The sequence below is a fragment of the Ciconia boyciana genome, chromosome 5, assembly GCF_034638445.1.
Source record: "Ciconia boyciana chromosome 5, ASM3463844v1, whole genome shotgun sequence".
Taxonomy (NCBI): Eukaryota; Metazoa; Chordata; class Aves; order Ciconiiformes; family Ciconiidae; genus Ciconia; species Ciconia boyciana.
The window spans coordinates 71,715,100-71,732,689 of NC_132938.1; the positions used below are offsets into that span (position 1 = coordinate 71,715,100).

General features: G+C 52.4%; 1 protein-coding gene and 1 long non-coding RNA gene across 2 annotated transcripts; one reads left to right on the forward strand and one right to left on the reverse strand.

The window, feature by feature from the left end:
* Nucleotides 1-2,269: 2,269 nt before the first annotated feature.
* On the reverse strand, nucleotides 2,270-11,844 carry NOCT (nocturnin). The gene is made up of 3 exons (XM_072863481.1): nucleotides 11,525-11,844; nucleotides 5,505-5,774; nucleotides 2,270-4,414 (listed from the first exon to the last, which is right to left on the reverse strand). The coding sequence occupies exons 1-3, from the start codon at nucleotides 11,706-11,708 to the stop codon at nucleotides 3,579-3,581; spliced, it is 1,290 nt and encodes a 429-aa protein (XP_072719582.1). The 5' UTR covers nucleotides 11,709-11,844; the 3' UTR covers nucleotides 2,270-3,578.
* Nucleotides 11,845-15,914: 4,070 nt separating this feature from the next.
* On the forward strand, nucleotides 15,915-17,344 carry LOC140652230 (uncharacterized). The gene is made up of 3 exons (XR_012042696.1): nucleotides 15,915-16,332; nucleotides 16,448-16,662; nucleotides 17,081-17,344. It is a non-coding gene; the product is annotated as an uncharacterized lncRNA (long non-coding RNA).
* Nucleotides 17,345-17,590: the final 246 nt, after the last annotated feature.

Here is a 17,590-nt window from a genome sequence, read left to right on the forward strand (position 1 = left end):
AAAAATTAAAAGCCTTCCTGCTTCTTCCTATGAAAAATATTTACTGATATTTATAGCGGGCGAAAGCATTTCAGTGCTGCAGGCCTGCCTCTTGCTGAATAAAACAAAGCAAGAGCAATATTTCACTTAAGTTTTCCGAAAGAGTCTGTCTGCAAAATGTATTTTATAGCAAGTACTGGAATAAAAGGGTGAAGCTGACTGGGAAGTTACCAGTTAATTTCTGCGTCTTGTCTACCTTTTATTAAAATACAGCAGAAAGGGTTCACCGTTGTGCTGTAGCAGGAATGTGTGATTTCCTATGAGAATATTAAGAATTGCCTTGTGATGGGGAGAGTCCCCAGCCTTTTCACAGTTATTCCACCCTCCCCTCGCCTTCAAAATTGCCCTTTAAGGACATGAAGCAGTGAACATCTACTGTCACGTGTCCCGGGTGAAGTAAGAATCCTAGCCCTTTCCACTTCAGAAGAGCTCTGCAGTGATGGCAGTATCATACAAATTATGCTGTTTCCCTGCAGTTCGGTTTCTTTTGTAGGAGAGTTAGTGTTGAAAGCAAGGGGCTGAGTAAAATGGCCTAAGAATTGTCCAGATACCAAGTATCACCCTGCGAGAGTGATGGTGGGAGTTTTGTAGCTGCGATAGCTTAGCTCCTGCTGGTAAACAAAGCCTACCATCATCGGTGCTATGGCTCTGTGCCCTGGCAGTGGTGAAACAGTACCACATTGATGGACGCCCTCGGCTGTCCTTAGGAAAACAGAGCTGCTTATGCAAAAGTAAAATGGAAATTAAAGGCTTTTTGGTGGTGGGGGAGTTGTTTGTTGTTTTTTTGTTTGGTTTGGTTTTTTTTGGGTTTTGATTTTTTTTTTTTTTTTTAAATACAGATCTGAGTAGAGTATTAGCCTTGCTCTCAAGTCACAGCTTTCTACCACAAGTGTAGTTTCTTCTAGAAGCTGCCAAAAGGGTCTGAATGGAAACTCCAGCTTCTGGTGTGACTTTTTGTGGTAGATGAGCAAGGAGTTGACTTACTAAAGGTACCATCTTATAGGTCTGCATTGTGGTGTTGCTTTTAGAAGTGTTTAGCTACAGATGACGATACCTCCATTAATGGGCAATTGTATTATTTCTCCTCCTTGCAAAGACCATTTGAGGGAAGATCCTAAGAGAAGATAACCCTAAAGGAGAAGCACTTCTCCTAAAGGAGAAGCCCTCTCAGAGAGCAAGTGAGGGCAGCCAGCACCATGAAAAGGAAGCTGTCTCAGTCTAGCTGGTATGAAATGCTTATGGCAGGGGTGCTCAAAGGTCTGCCTTTCTGTGGAGCGTTAGGAGTGTTGCATCTCTGTCCCAGCATCTCCCCCAAAGGAGCTTTCCAGGGACACAATTTGTTCTTTCTGAAATTTCAGCTGAAGGAGGCCCTGGCTGGCAGTAGTTGATATGTCACATCTGCCTGGTATGAGTATTCACCAAGGAAGTTGGCTCCTTGGTTGTAAAATCCCTTCTGCCTGGGGAATTTCAAATCCACACTTGCTAGAAGAGTCCTGCATCCCAGGCTGGTTAGAGGGACGTCAGCTCCTTTGCTTGGAAGCAGATGATTGCCCTCATCCTGCAAGGGTCAGGAACACATGCAGAGTGTGTTATGGCTGTGCAACACAGTACTTCATTTGTTAGCCTGAAAGGGAGCATGTTTTTGTGCAAATTTGGGACTTCCAGTTGCCAGACTCTCTATTTCACTTACCAGCAACACAAGTACAAAAATTTACGGTCTGGGTGTGTTTACATACCTGTGGCATTTTTTGCTCTTCACATGTTTTAAAAGAAAGTGACAAATAGAGCTGCCTCTTGTGAGGAGCCACCTCTGCTAGGCATGCTTAGCAGCCCTCAGGGAGGAATACTTGCACCCTGCTTTGCAGTACTGGCCAGGTTTGTAGCTCCACACAACTGTCAGAAAGAGTCATCTTTACAGTACTATAGAGCCTAGGCTTCATCTTTAGCTAGGAGAGATAGCAGCTTAACATCGCTAAAGGTAACTCCCTTCCCTACAGACTTCCTGTGGAATTCTGGCATTTCAAGTTTGTGAAGGAGCACTTGCCATGAAAGCAAAGTAGCCGTGCCAACTTGTAAGATTAGGACTGCAGGGTCAGGGGAAAGAGGTCTGGAATGGGTTAGCATCACCACTCACTTGAAGCTTGAAGAGTCACTAGTTGAGACAGATCACCTACTTATGATAGGGAAAGGAAAAAAGATGGCAGCAGAGACATAACTTTTTTTTCCAAAGACTTTTATTAATAAACACCTGGAACATTTAAGAGTTACTATGGGCCTTACTTTACATGGAAATGCTGCTTTATTTGCTCTGCCTCATCTTTCCCCACTATCTAAGTGTCAGCCCAGCTCCAGCTGTTGTCTCTCTTCCCTCCTCTCTCCCCACCTCATTTTCTGGCATAGTGGCATGTTTACAATCCATATATGCAATACCTATGTCATTCCAATGAGCACCACTCCATACGCAAGAGTTACTATACTAACAGCTCTGTTGTAGCCTAGGTGCTTAGCCAGAGTTCACTGGGCCACGGAAAGAGGCTCCTGAACACTGTTGCTGTATGATTTCAAGTCAGATGCAGGATCACCAACTTCTCTCAATAAATAAATTTTATCTTCTAACAGGTTCCAGTGTAGCTTTAGATTCTGAAGATAAATAAAAGTCTGTCAACATGAAGACTGGCCCTTTACTGAAACAGCAAGATTGACAAGACTACAATTTAAACCATTTAGAAAAGTAATACTTGAAGCAGAGGAGGAAATACTCCCTGTTTAGGTGTGTCCTCTGGAGGGAAGCACAGAAGAGACAAAGGTACCAGTCACTGTGTGTACATACCTACAGGCCATATGCGTGTAATGGACACATGCACATTCATCTGGAAAAGTGAGGGTATTACTATATGACGTAGTTAGCCTCTATTTCCTCACCTGCTCTTACTGGAAGGGCCTTCCTCACACTGCGCTATTATCCATTCACTTTTAATGAAATTGTCATCTCAAGTCATGTAAAAATGAGAAGACAACACTAGTATGAGCTTAGATTTGTTCATGTCTAAACTGCATTAAACTTCCTTTGTATTGCAGCAGAAAAAGATTTAAGATAATCTCACTGAGTAGTTGAGCCTCATTCCCTTTGGTACTTCCACAAGCTTGAAATGAAATAAATAAAATTAGCATGCTGTCAGGGCAAGTTGTTTTACAAACACAAGTGTTTTGATTTAAATACTAAGGCTTCCACATTCATTAGAGGATTAAATCCTTAAACACAGGGGTTAGTGAAAGGATAAAGCTTATTTGCCTTCCGGTTTTCAAACCCCAATGTGGCAAGAACACCACGAGAACACTGACTCCTTTCTTCCTCCCTTGGAGGCCCCAGATTTAACAAGTGCTGAACAGCAAGTGTAACTCCAAACAAGTGCCGCCCAAAAGAATGTTTAGTCAACAGTATTTCCTCATCCTTCAGTAGCTTCCAGCTTCAAAAGTTTTCTCTAAAATAAAATAGTGGTGAGTTAAGACACTGCAATACCAGGTGACATTCCAACACATTACAGCAGTCTGTCGGGATCTTGATTAAAACTAAAGTCACACACCAGAGACAGGTGATCAGAAGGGTAATTGAATGATGGCAGCCTGTTGGGCCCAATTTGCTCTTCAGTCAGCAAGCCCAGGGCTGAGTTCACATTCAAGGCATGCTGGGAATACCAGATATAATCCAGCGTGTGCCGGCACTCTCCTGAGGGCCGGATCTTCCAGGTGGTGTACGGCGGCTCTGACTGCCCGTCAGGGCTCAGCAGCTTGTACGCACTGTTTAAGTTGAGGCTGGAGTTGGAAAATTCTCTGTAGACCTCCTCAGTTGGCTCTGCGTTGAAGTCTCCGCAGATGATCAGAGGGATCTTCGCACCTTGGGTAATAGTCTTCAGGTTCTGGAGGAGATCGCAGCCTTGCGCAGACCGAAACCTCTCCCAGCCAGTACGGGCTTTCAGGTGAGTGACAGCAATGCAGAACAGTCTTCCAGTTTCATTGCACTTCAGCGTCTGAGCTATGGCCACTTGGTTGGTCTTCAGCTTCATGGCAGTTAGCCGGATGTTAGCACTGTTGATGAGCTCAAAGCGGTCTTTGAGGAAAAACAAGGCGCAGCCATCCGGCCCGTTGTTCTGCTCCACATCTAGGCACGGGGACCACGGCTTCGGGAAGAAAGTACACTGGTAGCCGAGTCGGCTGAGGAGTGGCTCAAAGGTGTCAAAGTAGTGGTCGACTTCTTGCAGGCACAAGATGTCGGGCTTGTACGCGAGGATTTCCTCCAGGATGAGGCACTTCCTCTCTTCCCATTTCAGAGCTTCCATGGGGCACTGAACAAAGTTGTCTTTGCCTTCTCCGAGAGCTGAAATTAGCAGGCAAGAGGAGGGGAAAAAAAAAAAAGTTACCGATAGCTGAAAGGGGCTGTCTTCCTCCAGGTTTTGCGGAGGCCAGAGGCAAGGCTCTGCTGTCGGGAGCCAGCTGCCACCTTGCAGCAGCCAGCGGCTGCTTGCAGCCCCGCACGAGAGCAGGCAGTCTGCCACAGTGCAAGAGGGCACGAGGCAATGGGAAATGGCATGAGGCTTTCGCAACACTTTGCTTTCTCTGTAAAATGCATGTACATCAGTTTACGTGCAGGTGATGGGTTTTTCAGGAGTAGCTGCTGACTTTAAGGGTGCCAGGCTTGCCAATGGGTGTGAGAACCCCTTCTCAAAACACTGAAGTCTCTCCAAAAAAAATTAAGTTCCCTTTACAGATACAAGTTAGACTAAAGACTTCTTCCCCCTCTTCCCAAAAGTCAGTACACTGTGGCAAGTGCTTCCGCATGGGGCTGCCACAGCTTAAGCCTAAGAAAAAATGCAGTGGGACAGGAGTGACTTAACTGCAGAACATTAAGGCAGTCCCTACGTGGAGGATTTCCCACTCCAAAAGACTTTAAGATGAGGCTGTTGCATAAGTCAATTTACAGCCTTGATTTTAGGGGTCCGAGAAAAAAATCAGTTAAAATTATTTTGAAGAATTAGGAATTCTCGTAACAGATCTAAATCCCTGAATAGTTCACTGATAAACTAATTAGAAAACTGTAGAGAAGCTTTGCAAAGAATAAAACTCAGGGAAGGATGGGTCTTTTCTGGGGGTTAACAACTATCTAAAAGTGATGGGTCACAGCTTTTTGAGTATACTGTGTTCAATTAAGACAGGCATTCAGAGCTACCTTTGGCATCACAGTTGCAAGGAGAGACTTTTTTTTTTCCTTTCCTGTACAACAGAAGGCAAACCACTGTTTCAAGTGCTGAAAATCTCCCCCGGCCCTCAGTCAGTTGTGCCTCACGTAATTCACCACTCTGCCAGTCCCAGGCATGCCTAACTATGTAGACATAGTTGTAGGCATTTAAAGGTTTTCATTGCTGCATTTGATCTCAAGGTCACACCTTGAGCTTAGAGGCAGCTCCTACCTTGGGCAAGGATGTTCCACTGCATGACCCGAATGGGGCGGTGGTTACTGGCAGCGTTCTTCTTCAGGTCCACAAAGTCCCTCTGAAACCGGGGTGGCCGTTTCTGCAGAACGAGCTGACATTCCTCCAGCAAATCCTTGGGGTCTATAGGATCCAGCCGTGCTGAATCCAGCTGCTCCAGGCAGTCCTGGTGCTGGGACACGGCACTGCTGCTCAGCGTCTTGGCGAGTGCGCTGTAGAGCCGGCTGGTGCTGTTTCCCATGGAACACACTGGAAAGGAAAAAATGGTGTTAGAGATGCCCACCTTCTCACCACTTGACTCTTCTCACCACTTCGGTGCCTTACAGATAACCTGGTTACAGTGCCAGCAATTTGTGGTTCGTGCAGGAGCCTGTTCCTGAATCTGAGATAAAATAAGAAGGACGCAGAGATAGGGTTAGTTCTGTCCACAGTCTCATCGCGTTTTGCTTATTATCAGGGCTTGCTAACCTCTGCAGCATGCAAATGGTCTGGTTTAGGACATCGTGCAGGTGTCTCCTAAGGGAAGAAAGGAGTCTTTCATCCAGAATAGCAGGGCTAAGATTAACTTCTGCACGTGTTGTAGGAAACAGAATAGAGTGTACTTTTTCCCTCCTCACAGAGGAGAGCCCTGCAGGTAGACAAATACTGTCTGCTCCTTATTTCATGTGCAGCATTTGTCTCTAACGGAGACAGCACTCTGCACGGCTGGCTACCCTGTGCCTATTTGGGATGCTGCCGGGCTGCGGGCCTCCTGCCTGCAGAGCAGCAAGCAGGGTGACTCATTCCCTCAGGTTAATATTTAACAGGAATCTCGATCACAGCTTCATTTGCTCCAAAAGCAGCAACGTTTTCATGAGTGCAGAGCGGCCAGATGCTTCTGCTGGCTTAGACCTCGGGACGTAGAGTGGAGAGGGGGTCCCGCCAGCTCCCCTTCACGCCCCTGTGCTCATTCCCCTCACCCTCCTTTCTCCCTTCGGCCCCTCGCTCCTTTGCGCTGTGCCCCAGCTCGGCAGCTTCCAGCACGCCCTGCGGTCCTGCAGTGCTCCCCAGGACCTCCTGCTCCTTTGGCCATCTTAAGCATGCATCCTGTAAATAAGCAGCTGTGCCCCAGCTCTCCCTGTTAGTGCCTGCTAGCAGTTAGAACCCCCCAGCCCCGTGTCTCCTGCAGGGAGGTCCCCCCATCCCACATAGGGCCACAGCTGCCACGGGGGGGTCTGTGTGTCCCCCGCTCTGTTTTGCCCTTTGGCTTACATGCAGAAGGTTGCTGCAGCCCTCTTCCCTCAGGGGACAAGCAGCAGGGCCATCCCTTTCAGACTGCAGCCCTCATGACTACTGTGCCATAAAATACCTCCTTCTCCCACTTCACAAGAGCACAACCAGTACCACCCTGCAGCTGCAAATGCCCTTAGGCTCGCTTACTGCCAACACACAGGAGAGGAGTTAGTGTCAAGGGCCCGGCTTCAGGGTAGCTGTGGAGGAGTTTGCAGAATTCATGATATTCCTGCACATCTCCGCAGCAAGTCCTTGGCACGGCCATGCCTGCCCCTAGATCTCTTCCAACACTTCCTCAGGGGGACGGCTTTGCTCTGAAGTGCCCACCTTGCCGCAACGCGCGGGGAATACGTGGGAAGAGGCTGTGTTTGCACTTTCCCATGCTCGGCGCTCTGCTCGAGTAGCGGTGCCTGGACACTTGGTTCCTCTTCAAATATGGGCAGCAGGAGCAGCGCTTGCACCACAGCAACTTGCACGTGAGGCAACACTGACAGAGTTTTGTGGTTGTCTCAACTTACTCTGAATGCATTTTCCAAAGGTAATATTGAGCAAAAGAACTGCAGTGTTGCATTGCTGTTGGCCCACAGCAGTTTTTAAGTAAGTTTATTTGTATCTTTGAGTTACTTAAAAACGGAAGAGACTTGTCATCTCACACTCACATCTTGCAGCAGATGTGGGGTGCTACCCAACACTTGCATGTTCAGCCTTTGCTAGCCTGAGCTACAGCATTACCAATCGTAAGAGCTGGTGACAGACATATGATAGTGACAGACCTGGCTAGAGGGGAAGGCAGGAAGATGGAAGCCCTAACAGTTCACTAAACAGAAGGAGTAAAAGAGAGAAGAAAGACCCCGCAGCAGAAGCCTCACATCCTTGTCTTCAGAAGTACCCATTTTCCTAAAGACACTAAAAAATACTTGCTTTAATGTATGTTTTGTATGTGTAAGCCAGTGGAATAGTGCCTCTGAACAGTTCTAAGAAAGTCGTAAACTGGGAATTTAAATTGGATGTAGAACATCTCTCCCCACCTCCACCCTTTTAGTTAAAGTACCAGGAGTTCCTCAAACTGAGGTGTGAGCTTGGGCTCACAAGCATGAATGTCTTTCTAGGGGAACTGCATTTAAAGCGTTTCAGTTTCTGCAGTCTTTCTTAGTTTACAGTTCTCGTAAAGAAGCCAAGTACTGCTGAAGTAGAAGAAATGCCATTTAATACTGAGGGAAGCGATATGAAATCCCTAAGCAGGACGCTGACACGGCTGCGAGGGGATGGGGAACAGGAACGAAAGCATGCTCTGTACTGGTTACAGAAGGGTCCAGCTCACATGTGACCAGAGCTGCCAGACAGCCATGCAGAAACCCAAAGAAATCAATAGAGCTTTTAATGAAAGCTCCACAGGGAGCTCCTTGCCTATTTTTGGGGTAGGTACAACCCATAGTTAAGTGCTACAACTGGAGAGAAGTACATGGTGCTTTCTGCTACCTCAGGGATGCCGTCAGCAGCTGAGTACAGCCACGAGCCCTGCACAGCTCTGGCCCCAAATGCACGCCCCTGCCCTTGCCCCCTGGCACAGCACTAGCCAGGCAGTGGGAAGCCCATGCAGAGGCAGTGCCTTCTGCACAGCCCCTGCTGTGGATGAACATGGCTCATGCAGGGCTCTCCAAAGGAATAACGGGAAGGTAATCCGCTCCAAGCAGCCATTAGCAAGAGCCTCGGCTGCTCATTGCTTGACCTGAATGAGAGGGAGGATGTTGAATGGGACAAGCTAGGTGCAATGCATCTGGAGCCAAAACTCTACCCTGAAGCTCTGAGCAGCTTACATCTGTTACAGCAGGATGAAGTCCAACTGCAGTCGTGCACCTGCCAAGCTGCACACAAAGCCAGAGTACTGTCTAAATCTCATCGTCCCTGGGGTCATGGGGTATATCCAGCTCTTTATGGGGAGTCAGGCATAGCCTAACCCGCACAGGCTGTGCTACGGCTCAGCTGCAGCACAGATCTGACAGCTTTTAAAGTCAGTAATGTCTCAGGAAGGAAAAAGAGCTTCTGTCTTCTTTTGAGAGCCCAGGGAAGGTTGGGTGAAAGAGGGCCTGGGCTGTAATCAAACACTTCCAGGCCTGTTGTAGGTGGCTTGGGAGTCCTTGGCTGAAGGGGGACTCCTGCGGGAAGACTCCAGCTTAAGATGACTGATGAACTGCACAAGTTCTTTGTCCCCAAAGCGCTGAAACCATCACAGCACAGACAGAATTGTTCTGCAGAACAGGGGCCAGACCAGCAACCTGAACATTGAAACTCCAAACACAAAATCCATTTGTTATTTTTGCAATGCTTAACATGTCTGTGGCAGTGAGGCAAGTACAAGGTCACCGTTCTGAGATCCTTACAGTCCAAGTTAAATGACCTGTGACTTGCTGGGATAACATCTGCTGCCAGTGCTGTGACACCGCAGTGCTGGTGTATGCAGAGGAACAAGCGGACTCCTGAGCTTGCACTTTAGCAGTGGGTGGTGAACACAGAAGCGGTTCTTTTGGCGTGATGTTGCAATCGGGAATGCCAGCTCAGCAATTACTATTCAAGGTGCTTAAAGTAAAAAAAAAAAAAAGCCTTCCTCTCAGCAAGGGTGGTGCCTCAGCACAGTAGGGGCAGGGGAAGAGTTTAAACTGTTCATTAAACTTCAGAAGAATAGAGTGCAAAGTTCAAGGTTTCTTGTGTCAGCCAGCAATAGCAGAGAAGAGATGAACTCCTAGGATCTCAGGCAACAAGCAGTCACAGACTTTATTTTAAGGACTTTGCTTCAAAGATGCGGGCTGCAGCGTGCAGGCAGACCAGGGGGCTGCAGAGGGGGTATCAGAGCCAGGGCCCTTACCTTTTGGGTAAGGTGAACAGCATTCTGGTTTCCCTTCCTTTCATCTCCTACCTCCCAGCCCTGCTTTTGGCTGAGAGCCCCCACCTTGTTCGCTGCAGGGATTTCACTGCCAGGTGAACGGCTCCACCACACCTGCAGCCTGGTCTGTAGTTGCATTAGCCTCCACAGCCGAGGAGGCCAGCAGCAGCCAGAGATGCCCTCCCTGCAACCCCAGTTCTAGGAGAAACTTGGCAGACGCCATCCCCACGTGACAAATCCTACGCTACAGGGTATCATACTACAGGTATAGCCTTGTTTGGGCCAGAAATGGGATTGCAGCCCTAGGCCACCCGCATGCAAAGCGGCAGTCGCTGCCGCTTGGAGTTCAAGTCCTCATTTTGGCACCTAGGCCAGTCTTACGCACAGGGGAGTTGTGAGAGCTTGTCACAGCAAGGGAGGTGCTGCCTAGTCAACAAGCAACACCAGAAAGAGGAGGGAACCTCAAATCCTGCCCCGAGTAATACACAGGATCAGTTCTTGGCACAAGCTCTGGAAACCCTTTTCCTCATGAGTGCTCTAATCATGAGCTCGACTCTGCCAGCTCACAGGCACATATGCTCCTCTTCCCTGTAGCTCCGTGAAGCTTCAATCCTGCCGTTTGGCATCCTGGCCTGGCTTCAACAGGAGGAATGGAAGCACCCTGCCCCAGCCCGGCTCGTAGACCCCTCCTGTAACAGCACCAACAGGGAACAAACACATTTCACCCCAACCCCAGCTGAGGACAGTAGGGGAAAAGTGGATCTCCTGCATGCCAAGTAAGTAATACAGCCCCAGATATTGCATAAAGGGTGTCAGACATAGCACCTCTCCCACCAGCAGCAGCCTGGAGCAAAGGTGGCCGCTGCCCCAGCTTTCACCGGGAGCCTCTCCTCCGGGTGTGCATTTTCAGCCCCTGTCAGAGGCAAGCTGCTTGTCGACAGGCGCAGCTTAAGGCTGTATCTCAACTGCAGGGGCCCGGCGGGTGCATCACCGCTCCGCTCAGAGCCTCGCCGCAGGTCAGCGGGCAGAGGGGAGGGAGCGTGGTGCATGCCCAGGTGTTGTCCTCACATGGACTCCAGGCAGAGCGTGCACCCAAGGACACGTGGGACCTTGAACGCTTACCAAGTCTCACTTTGGGAACGAAGAACAGGGCGTAATCATTGATACCTAACAGTGCAGGCAAGCAGGAACCTGCTGGCTTAGCATCACTGCCTTTGCCTGCCCGAGGGTAAGCTGGGCTCTTCCCACACACCGTCTCCAGTAGAAACAAAACCACTGCGCGTCAAGTCCATCCTAGCCAAAGTACAAGACCGGAGAAGAGAGCGGCTCAGGTAGCCGACAGCACGCGTCCGGCAGCGGGATGAAGACACTGGCCCAGGTGGACACCAGAAGAGCCACCCCGGCAGCACGCGGGTGTACTCCGCGCAGCCAGCCCGCATCCGGGCGCAGGGCCGGCCCTGTCGCCAGCCCGCCGACACCCTCCTGCCCTGCAGCACAGGCGGGTCGCCTGGCAGCGCCCGCCCTTTCGCGGCTGGATGTCACTTGCTCACGCTTAGTGAGCGCAACCCACGGCTACTGCCTTAAAGCTAAAGGGTCGGCCCAAGTTTTGGGGTAGAGGTGCGTCGCGAAGGGACAGCTACCCGCGCTGCCAGGGGGTGATCCGGGGAGGAGAACGGCGATGTTTCCGTTCCGACTGCGGCAGCCCGGCCCCAGCGGCCTGGGTAACCGGAGCCAGCGCTCCGGAGCCCCCCGCCTGCAAACCCGCCGGCAACCCCGCCGGCCCCTCCGCCCGCTGCCTGCAGCCGCACCCCGGGGCGGTCCCGCACCCCGCTCCCCCCGTACCCACCTGTGCGGGGCGGCGCCCCCGGGGCGGGCGGGCCGCCCGCTGCTGCTGCTGCCCGCGGGGCGGCGGGGCCGAGGGGCGGCGGGGGGGCGCGGGGCCGCGGCGGCGGCAGGAGAGAGGCCGAGGCGGGGGCGCAGCAGAGGGCGGGCAGCGCCGAGCAGAGGCAGCGCGCAGGGCTCTGGTACATGCTCCCGGCGAGGCGGGTCGGGTCGGGTCGGGACGGGACGGGTCGGGACGAGTCGAGCAGCGGCTCCCGCGCCCGCCCCGCGGCGGCGCTTATAGAGGCGGCGGCGGCGCCCCGCGCGGCCGGTACATCCGGCACCTACCACCCGCACCCGGGGGGGGACGGACGCACCGCGGGCGCCGCCGCCCGCACCGAGCTCGCCCGCGGGGACCGGCGGGGCGGCGTCTCCCGCGGCCGCTCCGCGCACTCCCGCTGCCGCGGGGGGGGGTCGTGGCCCCGGGGGGTGCCGCGCCCCGCGGCAGCGCATCCCCCTTCCCCCCCTCGCCGCCGTGGAGTGGTCTCGCCCGGCGGAGGTTTTCCGCTGGTGACGTCAGCGAAGGGAGCGTTCTGTTCCCACGGACGTCACGTCACGGCGCGGGGGTTGGTGGCCCCGTCGCCTCCCTCCCCTCCCCTCCCCTCCCCTCCCCTCCCGGGGTCGCTCGGGCTGGTTCAGCCGCGGCTGTCAGCCATGGGGCCGGGGGGCGGCGGGGTTCCCCCACGCGCGGGGCAGCGCGGGCCGGGCCGCCCAGGGCTCCCGCACGCTGCCATATAAGGCGAGCGCGTGGGCGCGCGGTGTTGCGTCACGCCCTGAGCGCGGAGCCCCACGCGCCCCTCTCTCCACGCCGGCAGCCGCGGCCGTGTCCCCAGAACCACGGGAAGGGAAGGACGTGCCCCCGGCGCGGCTGTCCCACGCGTGGCAGCCTGCGAGGCGCTGGGTGGGGGGTGGCGGTGGTGCAGTGACCCCTTACAATGGGGGTCTCGCCCCCAAAGCGGGCAGCTGGGCAGCCCTTGGCTGGGTGCCCGCCCCACCGTGTCCTCCTGCGTGGGGCGGGAGGGGCCGCGGGGAGCCGGGCCCCTCGGCGTGGATCCCCGCAGCGCCCGCGGCTGGTCGGAAGGGGCTGGGCGTGCGCTCTCCTTGTGAGCGCACGACTGCTTCTGGAATGCCGCGTACCGTGTCCCACAGAACGCCGAGGTCGCTCGTGGGAGGCGGACGCCTTCCGTGAGAGACGCCGCTGCTGCGGGAGCGGGGCCCGGCAGGCGGCGCGGCCTTGGGCCGGGGCGGCGGAGAAGCTCCCCTGCGCACCGCGGTGTGCCTCGGGCTGTCCCTCCCCGGGAGGGCGGGCAGCGCGGCACAGCGGCCGGGCCCTGCGCTGTGGTGCCTCAGTGCCGCTGTCCCGGTGCTTTCCCCCGGCTCGCCGCCCGCTCGGCGCAGGGGGGGTACGGGCAGCCCCCGGAGGCGAGGGGCAAGAGAGACAGGAGCCCTCTCGGCTCGGGAGAAACACAGGCCGGGCTCCACCGCCGAGCAGAAGTCAGTTTTGGGAGACGATCTCAACTTTGCTCTTTCTCTTTGCGCCGCCGGGATGAGCGACTTGCAGGCTGCCTTGATGGGTGATGATGTGCAACCTTGATGTGCAAGCCCTCTCTGAGCTGCCAGCGAAGGAGGGTTCGCAGCCCCTCAGAGCTCCCAGGAAGCTGCCGCTGCTTTTGTCCTTGGGCACGCGTGCAGGCGCGCCTCGGGGTACACGGGGAAGGGAGTTTGCACCTCTCTGGGGACTGAACTGGCTTTCCGGGGCTGAAAGCAAATAGCAGGTGTCATCAGAAAGTTGGGACTCCTCTTTTCCAGCGGGTTGGTGCTCCGATGTGATGAGAGCTCTGACTTTCCAGGACAACGTAGGTGCTGGTAGCCTGCCCAGCTTTCCCCGGCGCAGGAAGGGGATTGCGTCTTGTCTTGGCTCTGGGAGACACACAGAGCGGTTAATCGCTGCCCTTGTTCTAGCAGCCTTTTTAATCTACTTGAAGACTGTTTGTCATGGGCCTCTTGGTCTTGCTTTTTTTCCCTTAGAAAAAAAGAAAATTCCTTCAGATCCTGTCTTATAAATCTCTTTTTCTTATTGCTCTCTCCTCGAGCCTCTCCTTGCCTGCCCCAGCCCAGAAGCGAGGTGCCGCGCTTCCCCACTGCGTCCTGCGCGCAGCCCTCCCGGCGCTCATCCCACCACGAACTTCCCCTTGTCTCTTCTGCGGCCATGTTCTCCATTCCAGTCACAGACCTGTGTATGTGCCAGGTCCTTCCCTACAGCATTGCTGCCTGGGGCGGCTCAGATTTTCGTAGCACGAGGGTCCCCGCAGTAACTCTTTCCTCCCCTGTTGAAGGCAGGTGCGTCATTTGTTTTTCTTCCATCACCTGGGAACCACTCTTCTTGCCTAGATTTTGGAAGGTACTTGCTAGGGGTTCAGAGATGGCTTGGGAGAATTTCTAGAGCTTTCTGGGATGATGGAGGTATCCGTTAACTTTCTTTTTGCCCATCCTCTACTTGCTTTGCTTCCCCGCTTTAGACTTTCCTGTGTCTCCCTCTCATTTCTGGAGCTGTTTTTGATGCCTTGTACTATTTTGATGCTTTGAACCCTCTTGGCTCTGACTGATTTCAGTTATGAGCCACCCTGATTTCATCCCTGAAGGCTTGTGCTAATCTATTATTCTCATCTGTAATTTTTATATATATATATATACATACACATATATGTATATATATAAAAAAAAGTCTATCTATCTTTGTTCCTCATTTCACAGAATCACAGAATCACAGAATTGTAAAGGTTGGAAAAGACCTTTAAGATCATCGAGTCCAACCGTAAACCTAACACTACCAATTCCACCACTAAGCCATGTCCCTAAGCACCTCATCCAAACGTCTTTTAAATACCTCCAGGGATGGCAACTCAACCACTTCCCTGGGCAGCCTGTTCCAATGCTTGACAACCCTTTCGGTGAAGTAAAATTTCCTAATATCCAGTCTAAACCTCCCCTGGTGCAACTTGAGGCCATTTCCTCTCATCCTATCACTTGTTACCTGGGAGAAGAGACCGACCCCCACCTCTCTACAACCTCCTTTCAGGGAGTTGTAGAGAGCGAGAAGGTCTCCCCTCAGCCTCCTTTTCTCCAGGCTGAACAACCCCAGTTCCCTCAGCCGCTCCCCATCAGCCTTGTGCTCCAGACCCTTCACCAGCTTCGTTGCCCTTCTCTGGACACGCTCCAGCCCCTCAATGTCTCTCTTGGAGTGAGGGGCCCAAAACTGAACACAGGATTCGAGGTGCAGCCTCACCAGTGCCGAGTACAGGGGCACGATCACTTCCCTAGTCCTGCTGGCCACACTATTCCTGATGCAAGCCAGGATGCCATTGGCTTTCTTGGCCACCTGGGCACACTGCTGGCTCATATTCAGGTGGCTGTCAACCAGCATGCACAGGTCCTTCTCTGCTGGGCAGCTTTCCAGCCACTCTTCCCCAAGCCTGTAGCATTGCATGGGGTTGCTGTGGCCCAAGTGCAGGACCTGGCACTTGGCCTTGTTGAACCCCATACAATTGGCCCCAGCCCATCGATCCAGCCTGTCCAGGTCCCTCTGCAGAGCCTTCCTCCCCTCAAGCAGATCAACACTCCCGCACAACTTGGTGTCATCTGCAAACTTACTGAGGGTGCACTCCATCCCTTCGCCCACATCATTGATAAAGATATTAAACAGAACTGGCCCCAACACAGAGCCCTGGGGAACACCGCTTGTGACCGGCCGCCAACTGGAGTAAACTCCATTCACCACCACTCTTTGGGCCCGGCCATCCAGCCCGTTCTTTACCCAGTGAAGAGTACACCCGTCCAAGCCATGAGCAGCCAGTTTCTCCAGGAGAATGCTGTGGGAAACCGTGTCAAAGGCTTCACTGAAGTCTAGATAGACAACATCCACAATAGCCTTTTTGATGGTCAAAGCATAGATGGTGGTAGTCTCACAAGCCCTCTACTGACAGTGTTTTTCTCTCTACACTGCTTTTCTATTAAAAAAGAGAGTAAGTTGGAACATGTGCAGAGCTGCTGCAGTTTCAAAGGTAGGTCCTAGAGCTAGGTGCTTAAACTTATGCCTGGACCTGGGTAGGCTCATCTACCCCTCGCTAAGCAAAATATTGGATACTCTAGTGATTAAATGATTTAAAATGAAGATAACTAAAGAACAAGGAAGATAATTAAACAACATTTTAAGGTAAGTAATTAGTACCCTGCTAACTTCTTCAGTTTCGTTTTCTGTAAAGTGAAGCAGTCGTGCTGCCTGCCCTCGACAGAGATCTGCCAGCGCTGGGAGCGCAGGGGAGAGGCGGCCGGAGAGCTGTGGAGGGAAGGGCTGGAGCTCGGCTTTCTCTGCTTTCAGACACTGTGACCACTCCTTGCAGATCTCAGCTCTGATTCATACCCTCTCCGCTTCAGATCCGCATGGTAGAGGCAGAGGTTTGATTGCCATGCAAACTGTGAGCCCTGGTTCCTCACTAACCAGACACGGCGCCTGGCTGGGCTTGTCTGCTCTCGAGTCTGGGCACCCTTATCAGAAGGGCAAACTTGTGACTAAGAGTTTATTTCCATGCCTGTTGTGCGTGCTGATCTGTAACCAGCTTTTTTTTTTTTTTTTTTTCCTTTCTAGAAGGCCAGACACTTCTGGAAGGAAAGAGTGGTTGGTGATCCAAGTAATCCATGAGCTAGCCTAATGGCTCTGCCATTTCTGGCGGGATTTGCAAAGCAAATATACAACAGCAGTGGCCTTAGGGACAGGTAAGCCAGGTTTTGTTGCATTATCTGCCACAACTCTGCTGGCGGATTACAGACTTGGTGACAGGGAAGGTGCTGGCTGGCTTTGTGGTCCTGCTCAGGAGCTCCGTGTCCTCAGCCCCTGCCAGGTGGTCGCTGACATTCAGGTGCGTCTTACCCTGACGGCTCTTCATTCTGCTTCTCCTGCCCCATGGGAAAACCCTTTTCCCCCGGAGCTGGCTGCTCGTCCTCCCTGCCGCTGCTCCCCACCTCCTGCTCCAGCTCCAGCAGGTTTCACGGAGCTGCTCACCGCCCAGAGAACTCGGTGGTCATTAAGTAACTAACGACTGGGAGGTAGGATATCTTTATTATTCAGTTTATTACTCTGATGACTCGAGTAGCTGGGTTGAGGCCAAACCACCTCCTCCTGTGATCTGCGAGGAGGAGGAAGGAAGAAGGTTTCCTGCTCCCTGCTATACTGAATGTGCTTTTCTCTGCTGTTTTGGGTGTTGGCTTTCCCAAGGCGTGTGTGACCAAGCCAGCATGACGATAACGAAGGTGTTTTTGAAATAAATAAAAGTTACTGATGATGCATGAAGCTGTTTTCCACACCTACCGCTTTGTCCCTGGGATTTCGGAAGAATGGTGATTTAGCTCCAAAATATGAGTCAGTGTTTGCTTGGCATCTCTCAGGGTGATTCAAAAGTCCTAATAGCCTGCCTTGGAAAATGAAATTCTTCTGCAAATACGCAAAAGATGCAATTAATTTTAGGTACATGTGACTTAGAGAAGAGAGACATTTCTTCGGAAAGCGATCTCACCTATCCCATGCACATCTGGCTGATGTTTCCACTAGCCGGGAACAGTGAGCAAGGGGAGAGAAGGGCTCCAGGCCAGAGTCTGCATAGACTGCGAGAAATGCTTTTTTCTTAAACTTTTTGACCTGCTCTTACCCTGCAGATGCTGATGTTTCAAACATCCTGGTTAGTGGACAGACTGTTAATCCTTTTCCAGTGCTGTGGAAATTCCAGGCCCAGCGGAACTATGTTACTTATTAAAAAATACGCGTATGACTAATGTTTTTCCAGCATGTAGTAAAACCAGTCATTTCCACAAACTCCACTTCCTTGGGATTAATAATGAGCTGAGGATAATGATCCTTCCGCCTCCTTGGTCAGGCAGCTCCTCCCAACCGGTCATCCCTGCGTCGGGAAAGCGCTTGTGCTGCGTTTGATACTGCTGCCCTAACGCTGCCAGCATTTTCAGCTTGAAAAAGCTGAAA

What these genes read in the sequence shown, in the direction of transcription:
- NOCT (XM_072863481.1), bottom strand. Translation starts at nt 11,708, where the DNA reads ATGTACCAGAGCCCTGCGCGCTGCCTCTGCTCGGCGCTGCCCGCCCTC. An exon ending in GGGGGCGCCGCCCCGCACAG is followed by an intron (nt 5,775 to 11,524) that starts GTGGGTACGGGG and finishes TTTCCTTTCCAG; the next exon opens with TGTGTTCCATGGGAAACAGC. An exon ending in GTGGAACATCCTTGCCCAAG is followed by an intron (nt 4,415 to 5,504) that starts GTAGGAGCTGCC and finishes TGCTAATTTCAG; the next exon opens with CTCTCGGAGAAGGCAAAGAC.